Source organism: Olea europaea, chromosome 6 (assembly GCF_002742605.1).
Source record: "Olea europaea var. sylvestris chromosome 6, O_europaea_v1, whole genome shotgun sequence".
Lineage (NCBI taxonomy): Eukaryota > Viridiplantae > Streptophyta > Magnoliopsida > Lamiales > Oleaceae > Olea > Olea europaea.
Genome location: NC_036242.1, coordinates 21,622,959 through 21,643,825, shown reverse-complemented (window position 1 = coordinate 21,643,825; position 20,867 = coordinate 21,622,959). Strand labels below are relative to the sequence as shown.

The following is a 20,867-nucleotide window of genomic DNA, read 5'->3' as shown; positions in this document are numbered from 1 at the left end:
TGATAATAAAATTGCGACGAAATAAATGTTGGGATACAGGTGCAACAATGAAAAAAGATTATTTGAGTGCGTTAATGTACAATTAAAATGCAAGTTTGGTGGGGATTAAACTAATTAGATTATTAGTATATTTCGATAAAAAATGATATAATATATTATTAAAAAGTTGTGGATATCATAAATTAAATATGTGATTAAAATTGATTATTAAATTTTACTAAGATTAAAACCACCACCAAATAGGGGATAGTATGAATATAGTTAGGGTGGTTATATTCACACAGGTTTTTATTTTTTATTTTTTAAATAAACCTCATTTTAGTTACATTAAGGGCCTGTTTCATGGAGATTAAACTTATATGGTTAGTAGATTTTGATAAAAATTGATAAAATGCATGGTTGAAAAGTTGTGGGACCTATGAAATGCGTGATTAAAATTAATTGTTGATTTTAATTTAATAAAAATTTAAATTTAAATTTCTATCAAACAAGGGCTAAAAATTAGGCCATCCTATCCAACTTTCAGATATTAAGATACCTTTCAAGCGTGGATGACCTTTATTCATTATTACGCATATATTCTTAATTTTTCTTCATTGATCAGAAAATCTCGTCTTTAATCGATGTTTTCCACTCAAAAATATTATTAATGTGCTTTAAAAAGAGAGTCCAATTCTTTTTATCACATTTTTACATTATTATTTGTTTTGCTTATTCAAAAATATAATGGGGCAAATGAGTCTTTTTACTCTATTTTAAATAAAATTTTGGAGATAAATCATAATCCACAACAATTTATCTTAATTTTAGAATAAGTATGCGACAAAATAAAGTTTGAAACATAAATGTGATAATAAGTAAAGGTTATGAATTTTTTATGCAATTAAAATGTAATCTAATTATTAAAAACTACGGTTTGAATATGTTTTGCTATTTAGTTATCCGTTCTATCACATTGGCTCCATAATTAAGGTTTTATTTGTCTATCCTTCCACCACATTATTTTTTCTATAGTACTCATTTTCAACCACACATTTTTTATTAAAATAATATTATACGTAAATCAAAAATTTTTCTTTCTTTTTCAACCACACATTTCAACATCAATCACAATTTCATAATACATTATTCACAAAAATGGGGCACAAACACCACCTAAGCCCTTGTTTGAGCTATATTATTTCGATAAGAATGCATTTTTTAATAGTATATTGATGAAAAATGTGTGGTTAAAAAATAAAAAAAAAGTTTTAAATTTGCGTATAGTATTATTTTGAGGGTATTTGAGCCCAATTTTTATGTAAAAATGTATTTTAGAATAGTAAATTGATTGAGAATGTGTGGTTAAAAAATAAATAAAAGTTTTTGATTTACATATAATATTATTTTCATAAAGAATGTGTGGTTAAAAAAAAGGGAGAGAAAAGTGTATTTTGAAAAAAAAAGGGTTCTTTATTGAAGAATGTGTGGTTGAAATGATATCAAATTATCCTTTAAAAATGTATTTTTCTGAAAGAATGTGAATCAAACACGGTCTAAGTATTTGACTATCTAGATGTGTGTTGGATGGATGGTGGGTTCTACTGGTTATGGTTATTGGTTGCTATTTGGTTGTGCTTTCTAACTTCTCGACTATGTTTGGCTTGTTGTTTTGCAGTTTAGAGCTCAGAGATGTTGTCATTTCGTACTAGGTCAATTGAGGTGTGTTTAATTTATTCAGGGTGTGCTTGATTGAATTATTTTTATGAAAAATGACATTTTCCATTCGAATTTCAACTTTTGAAGTGTTTGATTGTCTTTTTTTAATGAAAAATATTTCTCGACATTTGAAAATATGCTTGGTTTTCCTTATTATTCTGGAAAAGATTTTATTTGGGAAACTTTAGGTTTCTGTTTTCCTCAAAATAAGGAAAATTTTTCTTTTTTTAAGAAACATGTTTCATGTTAATCATACCCACATGTAGGGTTTATTCATAGGCTTGGTGTTTGAGTTGCAATAACAAGTTAAAGAATGTGGCTATTGTGTCTAATAAGTGCATTTTTACACGCTAATTTAATATCTAAAAAAGCTTGAATATTGATTAAACGAGCGAAATTCTGCTCACAATCATGTAATTATTGTTTTTGTAGGTAAAAATCACCCGACGAAATAAAACAAGGCAAAAAGAAGGAGAAAATAATCAAAATTGTGCAAAAATATGAGTTTGGGGACCAAAATGAAAAAAGTTTAGTTAAGTTGGAAGACTTTAAGTGCAAATTATTAAGAGAATGATTGAAATGAAAGTCAAATTTTGATGAACATATTGTACAAGATCAAAGTTCAGGGACCATGCATGCAAATAGTGGAGGACTAAGCCATACGAAATGAAAGGAGAGAAGACTTGCGAGCACTTAAAAACTAACCCGAGAGGAAAGCATAATGCTCGCGCGCCACTTCCCTGCTATGGTTGTTTTTGTTTTTTACCAAAATTTTGGAGCTTTTTGAACAATTTTTGAGACACGTTTTTAGGCTTTTATAAGTCATATTCAGTTAATTTTTGGGGAGACTTTTCTCTCTTCAAGCTGCTTTTTCTCTTTCATTTTTTTTTTTTTTTTGCTTTTCTTTCTTTTTCTCTCTTTTTTCCTTTAATTTTTTTGGGTATTTTTGTGGGAAATTAGAGCACAATAGAGGAGATTCAATCAATTGGTTGGAGAAGTTTTGGGGAAAATTAAGAACAAGGGTTTTATCGCCTTCAAAAATTAACTATGAGGGGAGTTTTATCTCTTCTCTGGTGTTTAGCCCACTTTTTCTCCAAAATGCTATGAATACTCTCCTTTGTTATCATATATATAAAATGGGCTAATTTCTTGTGTTGAAATTTATGGTAGCAGCTTAACCTAACTTTGATTAATTTCAATATTTGCTTTTTAATGTTTAAATACTTATTTTCATAGGTTTCTACTATTGTATTTCTTGCATTTTCATTTATGTGCCAAATGAATAATTATGTTTAGTGATTTGTATATTCTTCGAGAGAAAATTGTGCATTTTAAACTAAATAATAGAAATCCTATGTGTGTGGGGAATGGAGATATATTCTTAACCCTAGGAGATTCATTGAGCTATTTTGCACAAAAAATTAATGTGGTCGTTTGGTTTGAATTGTCATAAAGATATAGTAGGTTAAATCAATTAATTAGGGTTAATTTTGCTCAAGGGAGGTAATTAACTAAAATTGAAAAATCGAGTCTGACATCATAAATAAGTAATTTATTATTTGGCTTGTGGAGAAATTAATTAAGCGACGGTTAAGTGAAGCCATGAATCACAACCATGTTTTTCTCAAAAATTCCCAAGTGTTTATGTTTTTCCTTATTTTGTAGATTTTTAGTAAATTTTTTTTTCCAAAATCAAATTTTATTGTGTGTTTGTTTTTATTGTTAAAATTAAATTAATTAAAATTGTGTAATTAAAAGTAAAAATTCTTTGAGAGATCGGCAATTCGAACTCAAAAAAGTATTCTTTATTACTTGAACGTGATCCGTGCACTTGCGGCATATATTTTAACGAATAGTGTTGATGAAGATAATGAAAGATTAATTGAAGAAGCTATTGTTTTAGGGCTTTGCTACCTGTTCAAAAAAATATACAGGTAGCTTGAGGAGTGCATCTATCTATTCATCTAAAATTTTGAAATTTAGATGAATACACAGATGTATGCATCTGTAATTCTATCTGTACAGCTTTTCTGTAAGGATAGAATAATCCATTGCTTTAAATATGATGCAATTTGTTCATTTGAGGTTGGTAACCATGAAAAGGATAGAATAATCTAATATGATGAATACACAGATGTATGCATCTGTTTTGTAAGGAAAGAATAATCCATTGTTTTAATATGATGCAATTTGTTCTTGAAATTTGAGGTTGGTAACCATAAAAAGAGGCAATAAAAATACACAAAAAAGAAGAAAAACATGGTGCCAAGTTTAAATAACTCGTTGAACTTGGTGAGTTACTTGATAACTTGTGTGTGAAAACAATAACAAGCTATCGTTTAAGCTCCATTTTTTGGATTTGAATTTTATTTATTTATTTTTTTGTAAAAAGTATTTTTTTGAAAAATGTGTTGTTAAAAAATAAGAAAAATTTTAAATTTATGTACAAATTTATTTTATTGAAGAGAAAAATATATTTTAGAGAATTCAATTTTAGTTTAAATTATAATAATTTAATTCGATCAACTATTACAATTGTCGGTTTCGTCGAGTATGCAAAAAGTTGTACAATTTAACTAAAAAAGTAGTCATTAAATTATAGATTTTTTTGTTTCAAAAAAGAAGTTAGAACATCTTAAAAAATTATCTATTTTTAAAGAGTATATTCTATAATTTAGAGAACATTTATAAATTTAGAGAAAAACAGTTGAAGTAGTCCAACGCGCTCATTATATTTAACACTTGATTTTACTATTGTAAAAAAATATTTATCATTTTTTTCTATATTTTATTTTAACAACCTTTTCTCAAGATTATTTTATTATTTTTTTTATATTGAAAATTGAAATAGTTTGAATGTATTTAATTATAGAGAGTGAATTGATTCTCCAAACTTGCTCTCCAAACCCACTTTTTAAATTAAAATGTTAATTTAAAGAGTTTTTCGAGAATGATTCTAAGGGTGAATCTCTACTTTAAAGAGTCCATTGAAAGTATTCTCAGCCATTTTCAGGCTACTATTAAAAATTAATTTCGAAAAATTCCTTGAATAAAAAACGCTCGAGACATATGCGCTTTTAGTTGCTCAAATTTCTAAAATCGGTCCCGGGAACAATTGCCCAATTCGGGCGAAAATTAAACCCTGGGAGCTGAGGTTTTGGGCTCCCGCCTCCGCCGACTATGCTGCGAATTGGTTTAACTGCCTGCTGGCTGACGGCGCGTAGAATGGGAACCTCCCCCTACCGCCGTTTTGTTCGCCATTTTAATTTGAACAACTATAATTATAATAACCAAGTTACGTTTGCTTTCTCATTCAGAGCATTGAGTACTTGCTCAATTTCCGATTCCAATGCTACTGCTACTACTAGTAATATTCTTGACGCAGAGACTGTGACCGAAGCTTATGGTGCTGATGCTCCAAAGTATGGGGCAATGGAAGATAGTTCGATGTCGGAGGCGTATTCGGCGATTGAACTGGCGTTGGATTCTGTGGTTAAGATTTTTACGGTGTCCAGCAGCCCTAGTTACTTCCTTCCTTGGCAGAACAAGTCACAGCGTGAAACCATGGGATCTGGTTTGTCTTTTTTTCCTTATTGTTATCAGTTAATTTTCATTGTATGGTAATTTTTTTTCATCTTTTTATGTTTTTCATGGAAGTTTCCGGGTTTCATTTCTTTTGGTTATTTAATTTTGAACCGCATTTTTGTGAATTATTCGAATTATTGGTGAAAGAAAGGAAAGATAATTGAAAAGAGAGTTTTTATTTTAATGGTATTCTCCTATGTCACAACTGTCCAGAATGTCATTTTCAGCAAGCTATCACCTATTGATAATTATTTGGGTTGAATTTTACTTTTTTTTTTTTGTCAACTAATATCTGGACTTATTATGAAGAAGAAAGATTGATTAATTTCTGGACGGCTTTCAGCTAATTGTGCTGTGTTGGTATTTTCCTAGGAAAATGTTTGTGTGTTTTACTGAGCATTTACAGTTTTATTATTAACTTATTTATGTGGCGTATCATATAATGTTTAGAGACTAGGTTGAAAAATTAATGCAGCAGAATATGAAAATAGACAAAATAATTGTTAGTTAAGTTTAAAAATTGAAGAAAATTGGTATAGCATTGCCCATATTCAAGAAACTGATGTCAAGTATCAGTTCTTATATTATACATATCTTAAGACTATAAAGTAAAGCATAACATCTTTTAACTGCAAATATTCCATTGGGAGGAGGATAAGTGGTACATTGATTCCGTGGTTGTTAGGGAATGACTGCATAGGTTCTTAGGCTTGGTTTGAATGACCAAAGATCAATGTTTGGGCTGTTCACTTTTTCTTTTTCATTTTAGTTAGCTTGTTTTGAGCATTGTTATCCCCTGTAAGATGTGAATACCCTTACATACTTGCATAGATGTGTGAAGATGCAGCCAACAATTGCATACAATCCATGCAAATACATTATGAAAATGGGGAAAGAAGTAGAATGTTCAAATAGAGAATGGACTAGTGTAGAAATTATGTTGTAATCCTACTGTTTAGGCTTTTCTTTCTTTCTTTACAACAAGTAGTCTGAGCAGCTGACTAGTTATCCACATGTTCAATGGGTCATAGATCAGGCTACTGTCGAATGCTTTGAGTGATGCTAATGTATAATTACTTGTGAATTTAAGTTTGTCTTTGGTAAATTTAATCCATTGGGAAATGTTCCATGAAGAATAGCTTAATTGAAACTCTTTTACGACTTAACACATGTGTGAGAGCCAGGACCCATTATTGGATTTTTCTTTTAGCTTTGTACTTAGTGTTTAGTGCATACCCATTTATAGTATGTGACTCTGATCTCAGCGGTATTTAAGATTTGGGCTTGTTATGGCCTTTATTGTACTAGGTAAGTGAGTGGAATGTAGACTGATATTCAGAGAAATGTGTTGCATGCAATTAGGGTATGGATGAACATTCTAACTTTCTGATTATGTCAATAAATTAATATGTGGAATCATGGTTTAAATAAACCCAATTGAGGCCCGCCTCAGGTGAGGCGAGTAAAATGCCTCAATGCACTCATTAGGAGGTAGTTTTTGTAAGCGTACCCCTCAATCGCGTGAGGAACACGCCTCATAACACTGCCTTAAGACTTCTGAGACGTGCACTTCTTGATTCTCCATACTTCTTTACTTCACTTTAGGTTAGGCCTACAAAACATAATAATTCTGATGATCCATTTTGAGAATAGTCCACTGCCCACTAAAACATTCAGAAATTATGTTTTTGGCAGATCTACTATCCTACCAACTAAAATAATAGCTTTTTTTGTTTGTTTGTTTGCACTTTTTAAATTGTTTTATTATGTATTTTGAAAATTGTTTATGGTCTATTATGAGCTTGTTTTGCAAATTTGTTGACCTTTTTCTGATTTATGATGAAACTTACACCACAAAATGCCTCGCCTCATGAAGGTAAAATGCCTCAATACCCGATTACGCCTTTTTAAAAATTATGTGATATAATTGTTTGGTGTTCATAACATGATTTCTACAAAATTACTGCAGGATTTGTTATTTCGGGAAGGAGAATCCTGACAAATGCCCATGTTGTGGCTGATCACACATTTGTACTTGTAAGAAAGCATGGTTCTCCCACTAAGTATAGGGCAGAAGTCAAAGCTGTCGGTCATGAGTGTGATTTGGCTATTCTTGTGGTTGAGAATGAAGAATTCTGGGCAGGAATGAACTTTTTGGAGCTTGGTGATGTTCCTTTTCTTCAAGAAGCTGTAATGCCTCAATACCCGATTACGCCTTTTTAAAAATTATGTGATATAATTGTTTGGTGTTCATAACATGATTTCTACAAAATTACTGCAGGATTTGTTATTTCGGGAAGGAGAATCCTGACAAATGCCCATGTTGTGGCTGATCACACATTTGTACTTGTAAGAAAGCATGGTTCTCCCACTAAGTATAGGGCAGAAGTCAAAGCTGTCGGTCATGAGTGTGATTTGGCTATTCTTGTGGTTGAGAATGAAGAATTCTGGGCAGGAATGAACTTTTTGGAGCTTGGTGATGTTCCTTTTCTTCAAGAAGCTGTGGCTGTCGTTGGTTATCCTCAGGGTAATGTTGCATGTGATAATTAATGTATATGATGAAATTTGTGAAATTATTTTGTTGCAATGTGGTTTGGCAAACTATCTAACCTTAAGAAAATATCACTGCCAGGTAAAAATATCAACACAAATTTTAGTATCACCATAAATTACTATCATTATGAAGTCACTTAAAGAACATCAGAGAACTTTGTTACCGCCCCTTTCGAAGTTCTGTGGGATTAGGGTACAGAATTCTGGGCTGAGACCAAACTTTACCTTTTCAGTGTACAAATAATCCCTAATGGATTGGGGCAGAACTAGAAGCACTTCTTTTTGTGGAGGATGCGGACTTTTCAAGATTTTACTTGCTGAAATTAGATTGTGAAAAACTGCAGTGTGCAAGTATTCATATACTTTTTTGGTGGGGTGGGTGAGTGAGTGGGATTAAGGTGCTAAAACTACTATGTAAAATTCTATTTGCTACATATCCATTAACTAACTCTGCTATTAAATAATTATTCAATAGAAATGGGCTCCTTAAAAATCCACAACGGTGGAGTACAAATTTCAAATTCAAGACTAGTTTGAAAGGGAATGTGGAAAAAAAGCCTATGTTAGAATTTCTTTGAGTTTAATTTTGGAATAACGTATGATTTGTGTGAACAATCTTAGGCATGCCAGTGAGGAATCCACTTCCTAGTGTTTGCTTAAGTTTTCAAAATCCACATGCACTTCACTAGGAAGAGCCAACGACACTCGAAAGGGAAACCTGCAAAGGTAGTCATAGGAATGAGATTGATCGTGACAATGTGAAATCCAGTGCGAGTAATTATGGCCAAACAAATTACTTACAGATTTTGTGACAAACGTATGTTTGTGATTATTAACTTTAAGTTGGGTTACCTTTTTGAGTTCCTTGTTACTCGACTGGCTTTCTGTGGAGGATTGTGCAGTGGATTCTCTTGTAAATCTCTCTTGATTTTAGAGTTTGTTTCTGCAAATTCTTTAACTAAGGACTCACCTTTAATCCCATTAAACGCATTAAATTTTTATTGCCATGGATACTTTGTAAGTCTTCTTTAAGTTTTCTCATTTTTGTTTTTACTTGTTCACATGTTCCTATTATTTTTCTATTTGATACTTGAGTTATTAGTGCATGAATGCTGTATAGAAATAATTTACTTTTTCTGTTTCACCACAAATGTTGTGCTAATGACTACTTCAACTGCAGGAGGGGACAACATTTCTGTTACCAAAGGAGTTGTCTCCAGAGTTGAACCCACACAATATGTACATGGTGCAAGCCAGCTTTTGGCAATACAAATTGATGCAGCGATAAATCCAGGGAACAGCGGAGGCCCCGCAATCATGGGTGACAAAGTTTCTGGAGTAGCTTTTCAAAACCTTTCTGGAGCAGAGAATATTGGGTAAATATTAGACATTGTAATCCTCTAAAGGACATTCAAATTTTCTTTGAACATAGTCTTTTAGTGGTAGACATTACATGTGAGTGAATAACGGGGGATGCATTATTACCTTTTTCTTCTTGTGGAAAACTATCTCCTAAAATTATGAAGACATCTTTTGCAATTTCAACTGACGATACGTTTCTATATTGTGTCGAAGCTGGAGTGTACAGAGAACTATTTTCCATATATCTGCAGTCAATATATTATGGTGTACGGAAGAAAATGAAATAAAGAACAAAGATATGCTTGTCGTCCCCCATTGTCCCTATAATAAGCAGACTTGCATTGAAATTAGCTCTCCCTACTTCTCTATATGATAGCATGGTTAAGGATGGCAGTTGATCGTCTTTATAGTGGTAGTGTTTATTGAACTAAGTCATGAAGATATATTCTAAATATGCATACAAAACTCCATGGTCTCCCCTATCTGACTTTTGGATTGGAAATATGGTTGTAACTTATGTTTTTGTTCATTTTATAATTGAAGACTTCTTGTTCTGCATCCTTTTTGCTCACGTGGTGTCTTCCTTAATTTCTGAGTTGTGGTTCCTTACGCTGCATGAGTGGTTCAATATATGCTTTTTTGGTATAGTCTACGCAAATAGATATTAGGAAAAAACATTTGCACAAGTTAACTTAGAGTTTCATGGTAAAAGATGTTGATTCACTGTTGTATTTCTTGTAAAGACAAAAATGACCTTAGTTCCCATTTGTATGCTTGTGCTTTCATAAAATGGATTAATATGCAGTGTTAAGGGGTAACTATCTATATAATAGAAGAATGATAAGAAACATAGTATTTGCCAACGGTTAAGTTTCATTATAGTTATAGCCGTCACCAATTAAAATCCAATGCATGGTTAAGTAAATTTATACCTTGACCTTTAGATTTGGCTTATTTCTAAGAGCTAGTGTTTGATCTGACATATTAAAATATAAATTAAATAATTCACATGATATAGTAGTTTTGGATTGTGGATTGAATCTAAGAATCGATAAGATCATTATTTTAACCTCCGCTCTTAATATAATATTGGCTTAGACAACTAATTGTTATTTGAAGATGACTAATTTGGGTGGATTTGCAGTTACATTATTCCTGTCCCTGTGATAAAACATTTCATAGCTGGTGTTGAAGAAACTGGAGATTATGTTGGATTCTGCTCTATGGGTCTGTCTTGCCAACCTACTGAAAACACTCAACTTCGAGAACACCTCCAAATGCGTCCTGGTTTAACTGGGGTGCTTGTCAGCAAAATTAACCCGCTATCTGATGCATATAGAGTTTTGAAAAAAGATGATATCGTCCTTTCATTTGATGGTGTGCCCATAGCAAATGATGGAACGGGTATACTTGAATCATCCCTTTTTCTTCATACATCTATGCGTCCACACATATATGTATGTATGCTTTGAAAAGATTTATAATTGCCTGAATGGTTTCTCTCTTCCAATTTCTTGCAGCTAGAGAACATATAAGATAGTTTGATACATTGCATTTGGAGCCTGAGCTTTTACTTAGTGCCTTAAATGGTAATTTCCATTATCTTAATACCATGCTTTATTTATGTTCTGCAGTTCATTTCCGTAACAGAGAGCGAATAACATTTGATCATTTAGTCTCAATGAAGAAACCTGACGATACTGCTCAAGTTAGGGTATTGAGAAATGGTGAAGAGCTTGAGTTCAGTGTTACCCTTCGTCCAGTAAGTAATTTTTTGTTTTTTTGTTTTTTGGTGATAGTCTTATGCATACAACTGATGCTGCTATAACAGTGTGGACAATGGCCCAAGTCCAAAAATTAAAAGTTTACAGCTTGTAAGATGAATAAATTGAAATAAGAGTACAGTACATATTGCTAATAATAGTACTGGCCAAATCACTGTGTATAATTTCTGTTGCATCATCTAACATTTGACTCGGAGAGCATTTGTATGCGATAACAGCCAGATTTTGTCATTTGAAAGTGCCAATTTTGCGGTTTGTATTTCTCTCGTGTATTGTGTGTAATATATAGAATGTACATAGTTATATAAAGAAACTATACAACGGGAATTAATCCCTAATTCTATGCGATGTAAGTTGCCTGTGCATGGAAACTAATAAACTAATTACCCATAAATAGACCTCTAATATCCCTCTCAAATTGATGTTGGTGAGTCCACAAGCATCAATTTGCTCACGTGAAAATTATGATGGAGGCGGGCTAGAGATTTGTTGAAGATATCTATGATCTGTTGAGTAGTGAAAACAGGGGGAAGAACGATGACCTTGGAATCATAAGCGTTGCAGATGTAATGACAATCCACTTCATATGTTTGGTGTATTCATGGTATATAGGATTAGTCGTAATCTGAATAACACTAGTGTTGTCACCATGGAAAGGCGTAGGTTGTGATTGGGAAATATCAAGTTCTTCATGAAGACCACAAAACCGTATAACTTCAGAACAAGTAGCGGACATAGAGCAATATTCAGTCTTTGTGGAAGACTTAGAAACACAGTCCTATTTTTTACATTTATAAGAAATGAGAGCATCACCCAGAATTATACATCATCGAGTAGTAGATCAATGACAATCAAAACAACCAACCTAGTTAGCATCACTATAAGCGGTTAGCTCAAGAGGCGTCCCTCGAGAAAAGAACAGACTATGATGAGTTCCAATAAGATAGCGAATAATGTTACGGATAGCCACCAATTGAAGGTGATGAGGGGTGTCCATAAATTTGCTGACAGTATGAACTCTGGAGGGAATATTTGAACATGAGATAGTAAGATAGATGAGGCTGCCTACTAACTTCTGATGTAGAGTAGGGTCTGAGTCTTTTCGATACTTAACATTAAGCTACAACGGAGAATCAATTGAGGAGGCGTAAGATAAATCAGTCAATCGAATCAAGTTTTGAGTATACTTAGCCCTCGTTTGGCCCCATTAAATTAAAATTTATTTTTCTATCTCTTATTTTCAACCACACAATCTTCCATAAAATAATATTACATGTGAATTGAAAATCTCTTCTTTTTTAACAACCTGATCTCCAAAAAATACCATTCTACCCATTAAAATTTGAAATAATAAGGTCAAACACGGGCTTATGTTGATTCAAGAAGATATCTTGCTGTGTTATATGAAACTCTAACCCAAGGAAGTAAGTGAGATGACCAAGGTCTTTTGTATGGAAAGCAGAGAAGATTGAATCTTCTGAATAAAGATGTGATTAGATCCAGAGATGTTAATATCATCCACATATACCAAAAAAATACAAAGCCAACAGTATTCTTGTGAAGGAACAGAAATGCGTTATACCGACTCTGAGTAAAGGAAAATCCAAACGAATGCGACGGTAGTTGTTAAACAATGCTCGAGGGATCTGTTTAAGACCATAAAAAGAACGATTTAGTTTACATCCTGAGTCGGCTGAGGGAAGAGGCATACCAGATGGAAACTTTATATAAATCTCTTCCTTGAGATCTCCATGTAAGTATGTGTTCTTTACATCTATTTGATGTAAAAGCCGAAATGTAGCAAGTGATAACAAGAGGCGATCATTTTAGCCACAAGAGCAAATGTCTCATCATAGTCTATTCGATACTCTTGACGATTACGCAATGCAGCCAATCAAGAAATGCTTTGCATCTGGGATTTTGAATTTTTGGTTAACAATATTGGATCTATGTAAATCTCTATTTCTTGACCTGCTTAGGAATATTTTATAGTTAGATGGGTAGACATAAATATGTTTAAAGCAAGATAATGAAACCATAGAACTTGTTACCCCAAACCTAATAAATTTATAACATCGCTTTGTTATAGATTGTTCATAATCTTGTCTTGTTCAATGATATTCCTGTCTTTATCTATGACCTTTCAAATCTAAAGGGAATAACCCATGAATTATAGTCACCAACTGTTTTGGCATTGAAATTTTGGAGTATACTTGGTGTCAAGAAAGTAACGGTTGTGGACTTGATATAGCTTAAAGATTTTAGACTTCTTGTTATAAAAATATAATGTAGCAATGGAGAACAAAATTGAAGAGGATGATGATAACGAAATTCGACAAAGGCTTAAACACAAATATATCGTTGTCCTCAAACGATATTTGCCTCTTCCTGATTTGCTTTTAAAGATTGAAAATGATAAATAGTTTGTAGGATTGATCAAGCCTAAAGAAGAACACCAAAAACAAAAAGATGATTTTCAAAGTGATCTTGTTAAAAAATAAAGTTTGAAATATGTGATAATTTCTTCAAAGTTTTTGGGAGAATAATGGAATGAATTTATCGTGTAATTTCATGTTGTTTCCTTGAACTTTGATCACCTATTTATAGGCCTTGATCGGTTTACACGAAGTGGTGCCAAAAATGGGATGAAAGACCACCAATTTCAAATAAAAAACGGCCACAATGGTCATCTTGTTTATACTTTGCCACCGCATAGGCTATAACTATGCGGTTGCATAGTTATAACCTTTGCCTTCCATGATTTCTCTTCATGGGCCTATGCGACCGCATGCCTAAATGGCCTTAATGTCCTCTTCATCCACGTCTTTCTCGATTCATCCTTTTGATTTTAAACAATATTACAACAATCTCGCACTTGTTTAAAATCAATGTTTATCACACAATCAAATATCAATATTTATGCATAAGAATTAGATATCTTTCGATTTGAATCCATCCATAGTGTAAATTTCATGAAGTATTATTGAAATTCCAGGTAGCTAGGACACTTTGAACCAGGTATTCCTTGTGACAATATTGATGAAATCACGCACAAAAATGTTAAAACTTTTCTCAAGTTTCTCTAATTCGCTTAGTGCTAATATGACCTTATACTTATCATTTTCATTGAACTTTTAAAGAGAGAAAACTCCAACTCTCTAATAACGCGGCATCACCTCGAAGTTCACATAGGTGAAGTTTTTTAGTATCTTTGTTACTTTTAGAGATATTTGTACCCCGTACTGAACTTTATCAAGAGTTTTATTATAATAATACATCTCTCCAACAGTAACAACCAACACTATTTACCAAAGATAGGGGTTTAATAATTCAATAGTGTTGAAATCTATCCATTGATCGAATGATTTATTATTACTCTTTGAGCCTAAATATACCAGTTCACTATACTTTTGGTAGGGTTGCTATTATTGGTGGATCTATTTAAGGAGATTCAATCCATCCTACTTTATGTCAATCTTATTAATTCTCTCGTGAGAGGTTTATTACATGGATCAGCTAAGTTCTCACTTTGCTTAACATATGTACGAGAAATTATTTCATACTTGATTAATTTCCTTACATACTTGTGTCTTAGACTCATGTATCTAGACTTTTCATTATACACTTCATTATATGCTTGAGCTAGAGTAACTTGACTATCACACAAGATAGGTATTGAAGAAACTTCTTTTATATCGAAAGGTATTTTATATAACAAATCTCTTAGCCACTTAGTTTCTTCCTAGTTTCGGCCAATGCTACAAACTCCGACTCTATTGTTGAATGAGTAATGCATGTTTGTTTCTTAGACTTCCAAGAAATTGTACCTCCTCCAAGAGTAAATACTTAGCTTGAAGTGGACTCATTTTCTCCCACACTCGATATCCAACTAGCATCAGTATATCATTCCAAGATTTTAGGAAACATTGTATATTGTAGCCCGAGGTTTTTGGTTTTCTTTAGGTAATCAAGAACCTTTCCGATGGCCTTCCAGTGTTCGGAGCTTGGATTGCTATTAAACTTACTTAGTTTGCTCACGACGAATGCTACATCAAGTCTTGTACACTGTGCCGCGTACATAAGACTCCCAATTGCACTTGCATATTCTATTTGAGCTATTGCTCTACCATCATTTTTTATTAGCTTGATACTTGAATCTAACGGGGTATTGGCTTCCTTGATGTTAGCAAGTGTTTGAACTTATTTATCACATTTTCAATATAATGTTATTGGCTCAATGTAAAATCCTCACTATCCCTTTTAACTTTGATAGCAAGAATAGTATCCAATTGTCCAAGATCTTTCATTTTGAATGTGGAGGATAGGAACTTCTTTGCTTCTTTGATCCTGTCTATATTGTTACTGATGATCAACATATCATCAACATATAGAAATATTAAAGTAATTACACTATTATTTACTTCAGTGTAAAGGCATTTGTCTACTGAATTGTAATTAAAACCATTTGACATTATTTTAGAGTCAAATTTCTCATGACACTTTTTAGGAGTTTGTTTTAATTCATATAATGATTTGATTAGTTTGCCACCTTATGTTTTTAGGAGTTTGTTTTAATTCATATAATGATTTGATTAGTTTGCCACCTTAATAAAGAACTCTTCGAGATCTTAAAGGAATGCCGTCTTGACATCCATTTGATGGATATGTAAATCAATGATAGATGCTAGTGCAAACAAGATCCTTATCGAGGTTATCCTAGCCTTGGTTGCATATGTGTCAAAGTAATCTATTCCTTCATTTTGACGATACCTGCTACTAATCTAGCTTCGTAGATGTTGAGTGTTTCATCGGAATTGTACTTCTTTCTAGACACCTATTTGCAACCAATGGCCCTAGAACCTTTCGGTAGATCAACTATTTCATAAGTATTATTCGAAATAATAGAATCCATTTCATTGTTTATCACCTCTTTCCAAAATATGCAATATCTAGATGACATTGCTTCCTTATAGGTTTTAGGATCACCTTCCACTTGAAGAACAAAAGGTGTTGTTCTTACAACATCCTTCCTGTCTCCTTCTACCAAGTAAAAAGAAATAAGTTGGAAATCTATTTCATCCGATTTTAGACCTTTTTCTTTTCTGGTTCTCTTACTTCTTCGAGGTGCACTTTCAACATCTCTTATAGGCATTTCTTCTTGTGGGTTTCTAGAATTTGGAATATCTTTATCATTTTCAGATTTCCTTGCCACTAATACATTTTCGAAGAATTCCACGTCTCTTGATTCTATTATAACATCCGATTCAAGGTTTAATAACCTATATGCTTTGCTATTAAGTGCATATCCTATAAAGGCATATTTGATATCTCTGGGACCTAACTTAGTTCTCTTAAGATTCGTATTTTTGTAATAAGCAAGGCACCCCCACACTTTGAAATAATTAATATTTGGTTCTCTACCTTTCTATATTTCATATGGGGAGATCGTATTCTTTTCCATAGGAATCTTATTTACCATATGACAAGCACTAAGTAAAGCATCACCTCATAAATTAAAAGGTAATTCAGAATTTAATAACATGACGTTTATCATTTCTAAGAATGTTCCGTTCTTTCTTTTCACTAGACCACTTTGTTCTGGTGTTCTAGGTGCAGAATATAGATGTATTATTCCATTTTGTTCACAAGACATGTTGAATTCATTAGAGAAGTATTCTCCACCTCTATCACTTGTTAGAGTTTTTAATTTTCTTCCTAATTGATTTTTAACTTCAACTTTGTATGTCTTAAAGGTACTAAGTCTTCATTTTTATGTTTTTAACAAATACACGAGTATACCTAGAACAATCATCAATTAAAGTAATAAAATATTTATTACCGCCTCTAGTTAGCATGCTATTCAATTCACATATATTGGAATGAATAAGTTCAAATAAATTTGTTGATCTTACTACACTGTGAAATGACTTTTTAGTCATCTTTGATTTAATATAAGTTTTACATTTTTCTAAGTTATCAATTTCACATTGTATTAATCCACATTTAACCATTCTTTTTATAGTACTAACTTCTACGTGTGCTAATCTACCATGCCATAAATTATAAGAATCAACAACATAGACAATTGAATTACTTTTATTAGAGTCATCCTCAAAAGCACATAATTTGACCATTCCTTCAGTGGAATAATCCTTTCCAACAAAGTGCCCATTATGGGATAGTACAAGTTTTCCAAATTCAAAAATAAACCTTCTTCCTGGTTTTTCCAAAAGAACTCCATTTGCTAGGTTTCTATTCATCTCTGGTACATGAAGGACATTTGTTAAAGTGATTTATTTTCCAAAGTGAAAATGAGTTCCACATTTCCTTTGCTAATCACTTTTGATCTTCCTTTATTTCCCATTTGAATTTCGTGTCCATCTTCAATGTCATGATAAGTTTTGAAAAGAGACTTATTATAACAAGCATAAATAATAGCACGTGTCATACAACCAGCCTGGATCTTTTCCTTGGATTGCATTGATTTCGCTTACCGTAATGATAATCTCATCAATAGAGTTCACTTGTCCTTCCTTCTTTCTTATGTTGTCCCTGTGTCTACAATCCCTTGTATAGTGTCCCGATTTTTCACAAACATAGCAAGGTCCTTTGGATTTGTTTTTGGACTTTCCTCGTTCCTTTTTGGGACTAGGATGCTTCCCTTTTATTTTGTATTTGTTGGAGTTGTCCACATTGTCAACGGCATTGGCTTTGAAGAGCTATTGTAAGAACTTTCAGTCTTATCTTTTGCTCTTAATTCTTCCTCTATGCGAAAATGTTTTTGTATATCTTCCAAGGAAAAATCTTCAGAATTGTGAAAAATCTTCTTTTTATATTCTTTACAAGATCTCGGGAGTTTGGCAATGATTGCTCCCACTTGAAAGGTTTTGGGAAGTTCGATCTTCTCCGTTTTCAATTTGTTTACAATTATTTGTAATTTATGTACTTGAAGCAATTAAAAAATGTTATCAAGCATTTTGAAATCAAAATATTTGGAAATTAAAAGCTTTTTGGTACCTTTCTCCTTAGTCTTATATTTACTTTCTAGCGCGTACCAGATTTCTTTTATTGATGTGGTGTTGGTGTAGAGATCATATAATCGATTTGACAGCGCATTTAAAATGTGGCCGTGACATTAATTCTTCCTCTTCCCGTTTCTTTCTCTCGGGACGAACTTCATCAGTATCTTTATTTGTTGCATCGGGAATTGGCTTCAACTTTGGATCAAGCACGTAGAAGATCTTTAATGCTGTTAGGAGGAATTTTAGTTTGTCCTGCCATCTTGTAAAGTTGGCACCATCAAACCTGTCCAAGCGAACTAAGTCTTAATTCATCATTTTGATAGTAGTGAGGGTAGATTTCGTCTCCATCGCAATAAAAGAATGTATTGTTTGAGATTATCATAAAAATATAATGTAGCAATGGAAAGCAAAATTGAAGAGGATGATGATAATGAAATCTGATAAAGGCTTAAACACGAAGAATATATTGTTGTCCTCAAACGATAATTGCCTCCTCCCGATTTGCTTTTAAGGATTGAAATCAAGCTTAAACACCAAAAGCAAAAAGATGATCTTCAAAGTGATCTTGTGAAAAAATAAAGTTTGAAATATGTGATAATTTCTTCGAAGTTTTTGGGAGAATAATGGAATGAATTTATCATGTAATTTCATGTTATTTCCTTGAACTTTGATCACCTATTTATAGGCCTTGACCAGTTCACACGACGTGGTGCCAAAAATGGGATGAAAGGCCACCAATTTCCAATAAAAAATGGTCAAAAAAGGCCACAACGGTCATCTTGTTTATTCTATGCGAACGCGTAGGCTATAACTATGCGGTCGCATAGTTATAACCTTTGTCTCCCTTGATTTCTTTGCATGGACTTTCATGGCCTTAATATCCTCTTCATCAACGTCTTTCTCAATTTGTCCCTTTTGATTTTAAACAACAATATTACAACGCTTCTATTACTTGTGCATTTTTAACTTTGCACTGGTACTTATTGCACGACTCAATTATGCAGTTACAGCCACTTGTTCCGGTTCATCAATTTGATAAGCTTCCAAGTTACTTCATTTTTGCCGGTTTTGTCTTCATTCCATTGACACAACCATATCTTCATGAGTATGGAGAAGACTGGTATAACACCTCTCCCCGTCGATTGTGTGAACGAGCACTTAGAGAGCTACCAAAGAAAGCTGGAGAACAACTTGTTATTCTCTCGCAGGTACTAAGAACTTTTCTGTTATGTCTTTGAAGGAAAACAAACTAAATCAAGAACTTTGTACTTCTATCAATCACCATCAAAATCTGACGTTTCTGAAAAAAAAATGTTTTGTGCTAAAATTGGTGCTTCTGGGCGTGCATACCACAATATACACAATGTTTCCCTTATTGATATTGTTTCCTCAGCTACACAATGTAATGGAAGAGTAATTGTGTATTTTGCTAAAAGTTAACAGTTCAATGTTTTATACCAAGCTAACATTACATATTCGTACAGATATTAATGGATGATATCAATGCGGGTTATGAGCGCCTTGCTGAGTTACAGGTATGTACAACCATTTTTTGTATTTAAAAGTTTTTGCTTCAATGTTTGGCTAATCTTTTTATTCTATTTTACCAGTTAATTTTAAACTCAATTCTTACATATAATATGCAATGGTAATTGCCTAATTGGTATAACAATCTGGGGGATTCAAAATCATTATATTTATTCATCTATGTGGTTTTTGTTTGGATATATAGCAGAGTCTGAAACTGATGAAAAAGATGTTCTCTCTCTCTTATTTTGGTCATATCTGAAACTCGAATTATGTACAATCGACTGGATAATGGGGGCATTTTCTCGATTAGAAATAAATGGTCATACGAGTATGTTTGTCTGTGCTTAAAAGTTGCTTGCTAGAAAAGTAAGCTTTGTTATTACCAAACGTAACTTAAAAATATGACTGAACTTTTAAGCACAACCAACATCCTAGAGTCGTGTTGGATAAATTCTTTGCATGTTACCGTTCCCTCGTCCATTATTAGAGCCTTTGCTTTGTACAAATTCATCTCTTCCATGAATGATGGCGCCATTTCTCAGGTGAAAAAGGTCAACGGGGTGGAAGTCGAGAACTTGAAACATTTACGCCAACTCGTGGAAGATTGTAGCAGAGAGAGTATAAGATTTGATTTAGATGACGAAAGAGTGATTGCTTTGAACTATGATGCGGCCAACGTTGCCACATCTCGCATACTAAAAAGGCATAGAATACCTTGTGCGATGTCTGCTGACCTTATTGAGGAACAAAATGTGTCTCAAATTGAGTTAACCTCTTCGAGCTAAGCTTTTCTATATAAATTATCAGTTTCTTATTTGATAATTCGATTCCTAGATTGTATATTTGCATTATGATTATTTGGCAGCATGGTTTATTTGAGCTTAGCATGAACTTAACGACATGCTTGGTTGGGAGTACTAAACATTATTAAGGAAGAAAGAAGAAAATTATGTTTTATGCTATTTAGTAGTTAGTCATGTTCAGTATTGGCTAGTTCAGTTTGATTATCTGATAATCAGATCGAATCAATCTTAATCAGGAATTATGAAATGGAACCATTGGTTCTATGAGAAAAAGCAACCGGGCAGGAATCATCTAAGCTTCAAAATAAATTTTAGTCTGTTAAGTAAAATCTCTTATTTCATCTTTAGACAATAATATGTATTAATTCATGTATGATTTATATAAAAAATAAATTTTTTTGAACATAATCATAATTTCATTTTGTAGTAGAATGGCTCTAAGATTCAGACTCGAATCGAATTTTCTTTATGGGAGCTATATCTAACTGGCTGGTTTGGTTGAAGTTCGATCATATTTTGGTGGTTTTGGA

General features: G+C 32.8%; 1 protein-coding gene across 2 annotated transcripts; it reads left to right on the top strand.

The window, feature by feature from the left end:
* The first annotated feature begins 4,780 nt into the window (after nucleotides 1-4,780).
* On the top strand, nucleotides 4,781-20,496 carry LOC111396156 (protease Do-like 10, mitochondrial). Of its 2 annotated transcripts, XM_023022477.1 has the most exons (9): nucleotides 4,781-5,272; nucleotides 7,253-7,456; nucleotides 7,769-7,810; nucleotides 9,017-9,212; nucleotides 10,343-10,602; nucleotides 10,833-10,960; nucleotides 19,009-19,212; nucleotides 19,489-19,539; nucleotides 20,077-20,496. In XM_023022477.1, the coding sequence occupies exons 1-9, from the start codon at nucleotides 4,879-4,881 to the stop codon at nucleotides 20,317-20,319; spliced, it is 1,722 nt and encodes a 573-aa protein (XP_022878245.1). In that variant the 5' UTR covers nucleotides 4,781-4,878; the 3' UTR covers nucleotides 20,320-20,496. The 2 variants fall into 2 exon arrangements, with proteins under 2 accessions (XP_022878245.1, XP_022878246.1); XM_023022478.1 differs by lacking the exon at nucleotides 7,253-7,456 and having other exon boundaries at nucleotides 7,565-7,810.
* The last annotated feature ends 371 nt before the right edge of the window (nucleotides 20,497-20,867 follow it).

Coding starts and splice junctions, on each gene's coding strand:
- LOC111396156 (XM_023022478.1), top strand. CDS start 4,879: ATGCTGCGAATTGGTTTAACTGCCTGCTGGCTGACGGCGCGTAGAATG. Junction 19,213..19,488: donor AACTTGTTATTCTCTCGCAG/GTACTAAGAACT, acceptor ATATTCGTACAG/ATATTAATGGATGATATCAA. Junction 19,540..20,076: donor AGCGCCTTGCTGAGTTACAG/GTATGTACAACC, acceptor GCCATTTCTCAG/GTGAAAAAGGTCAACGGGGT.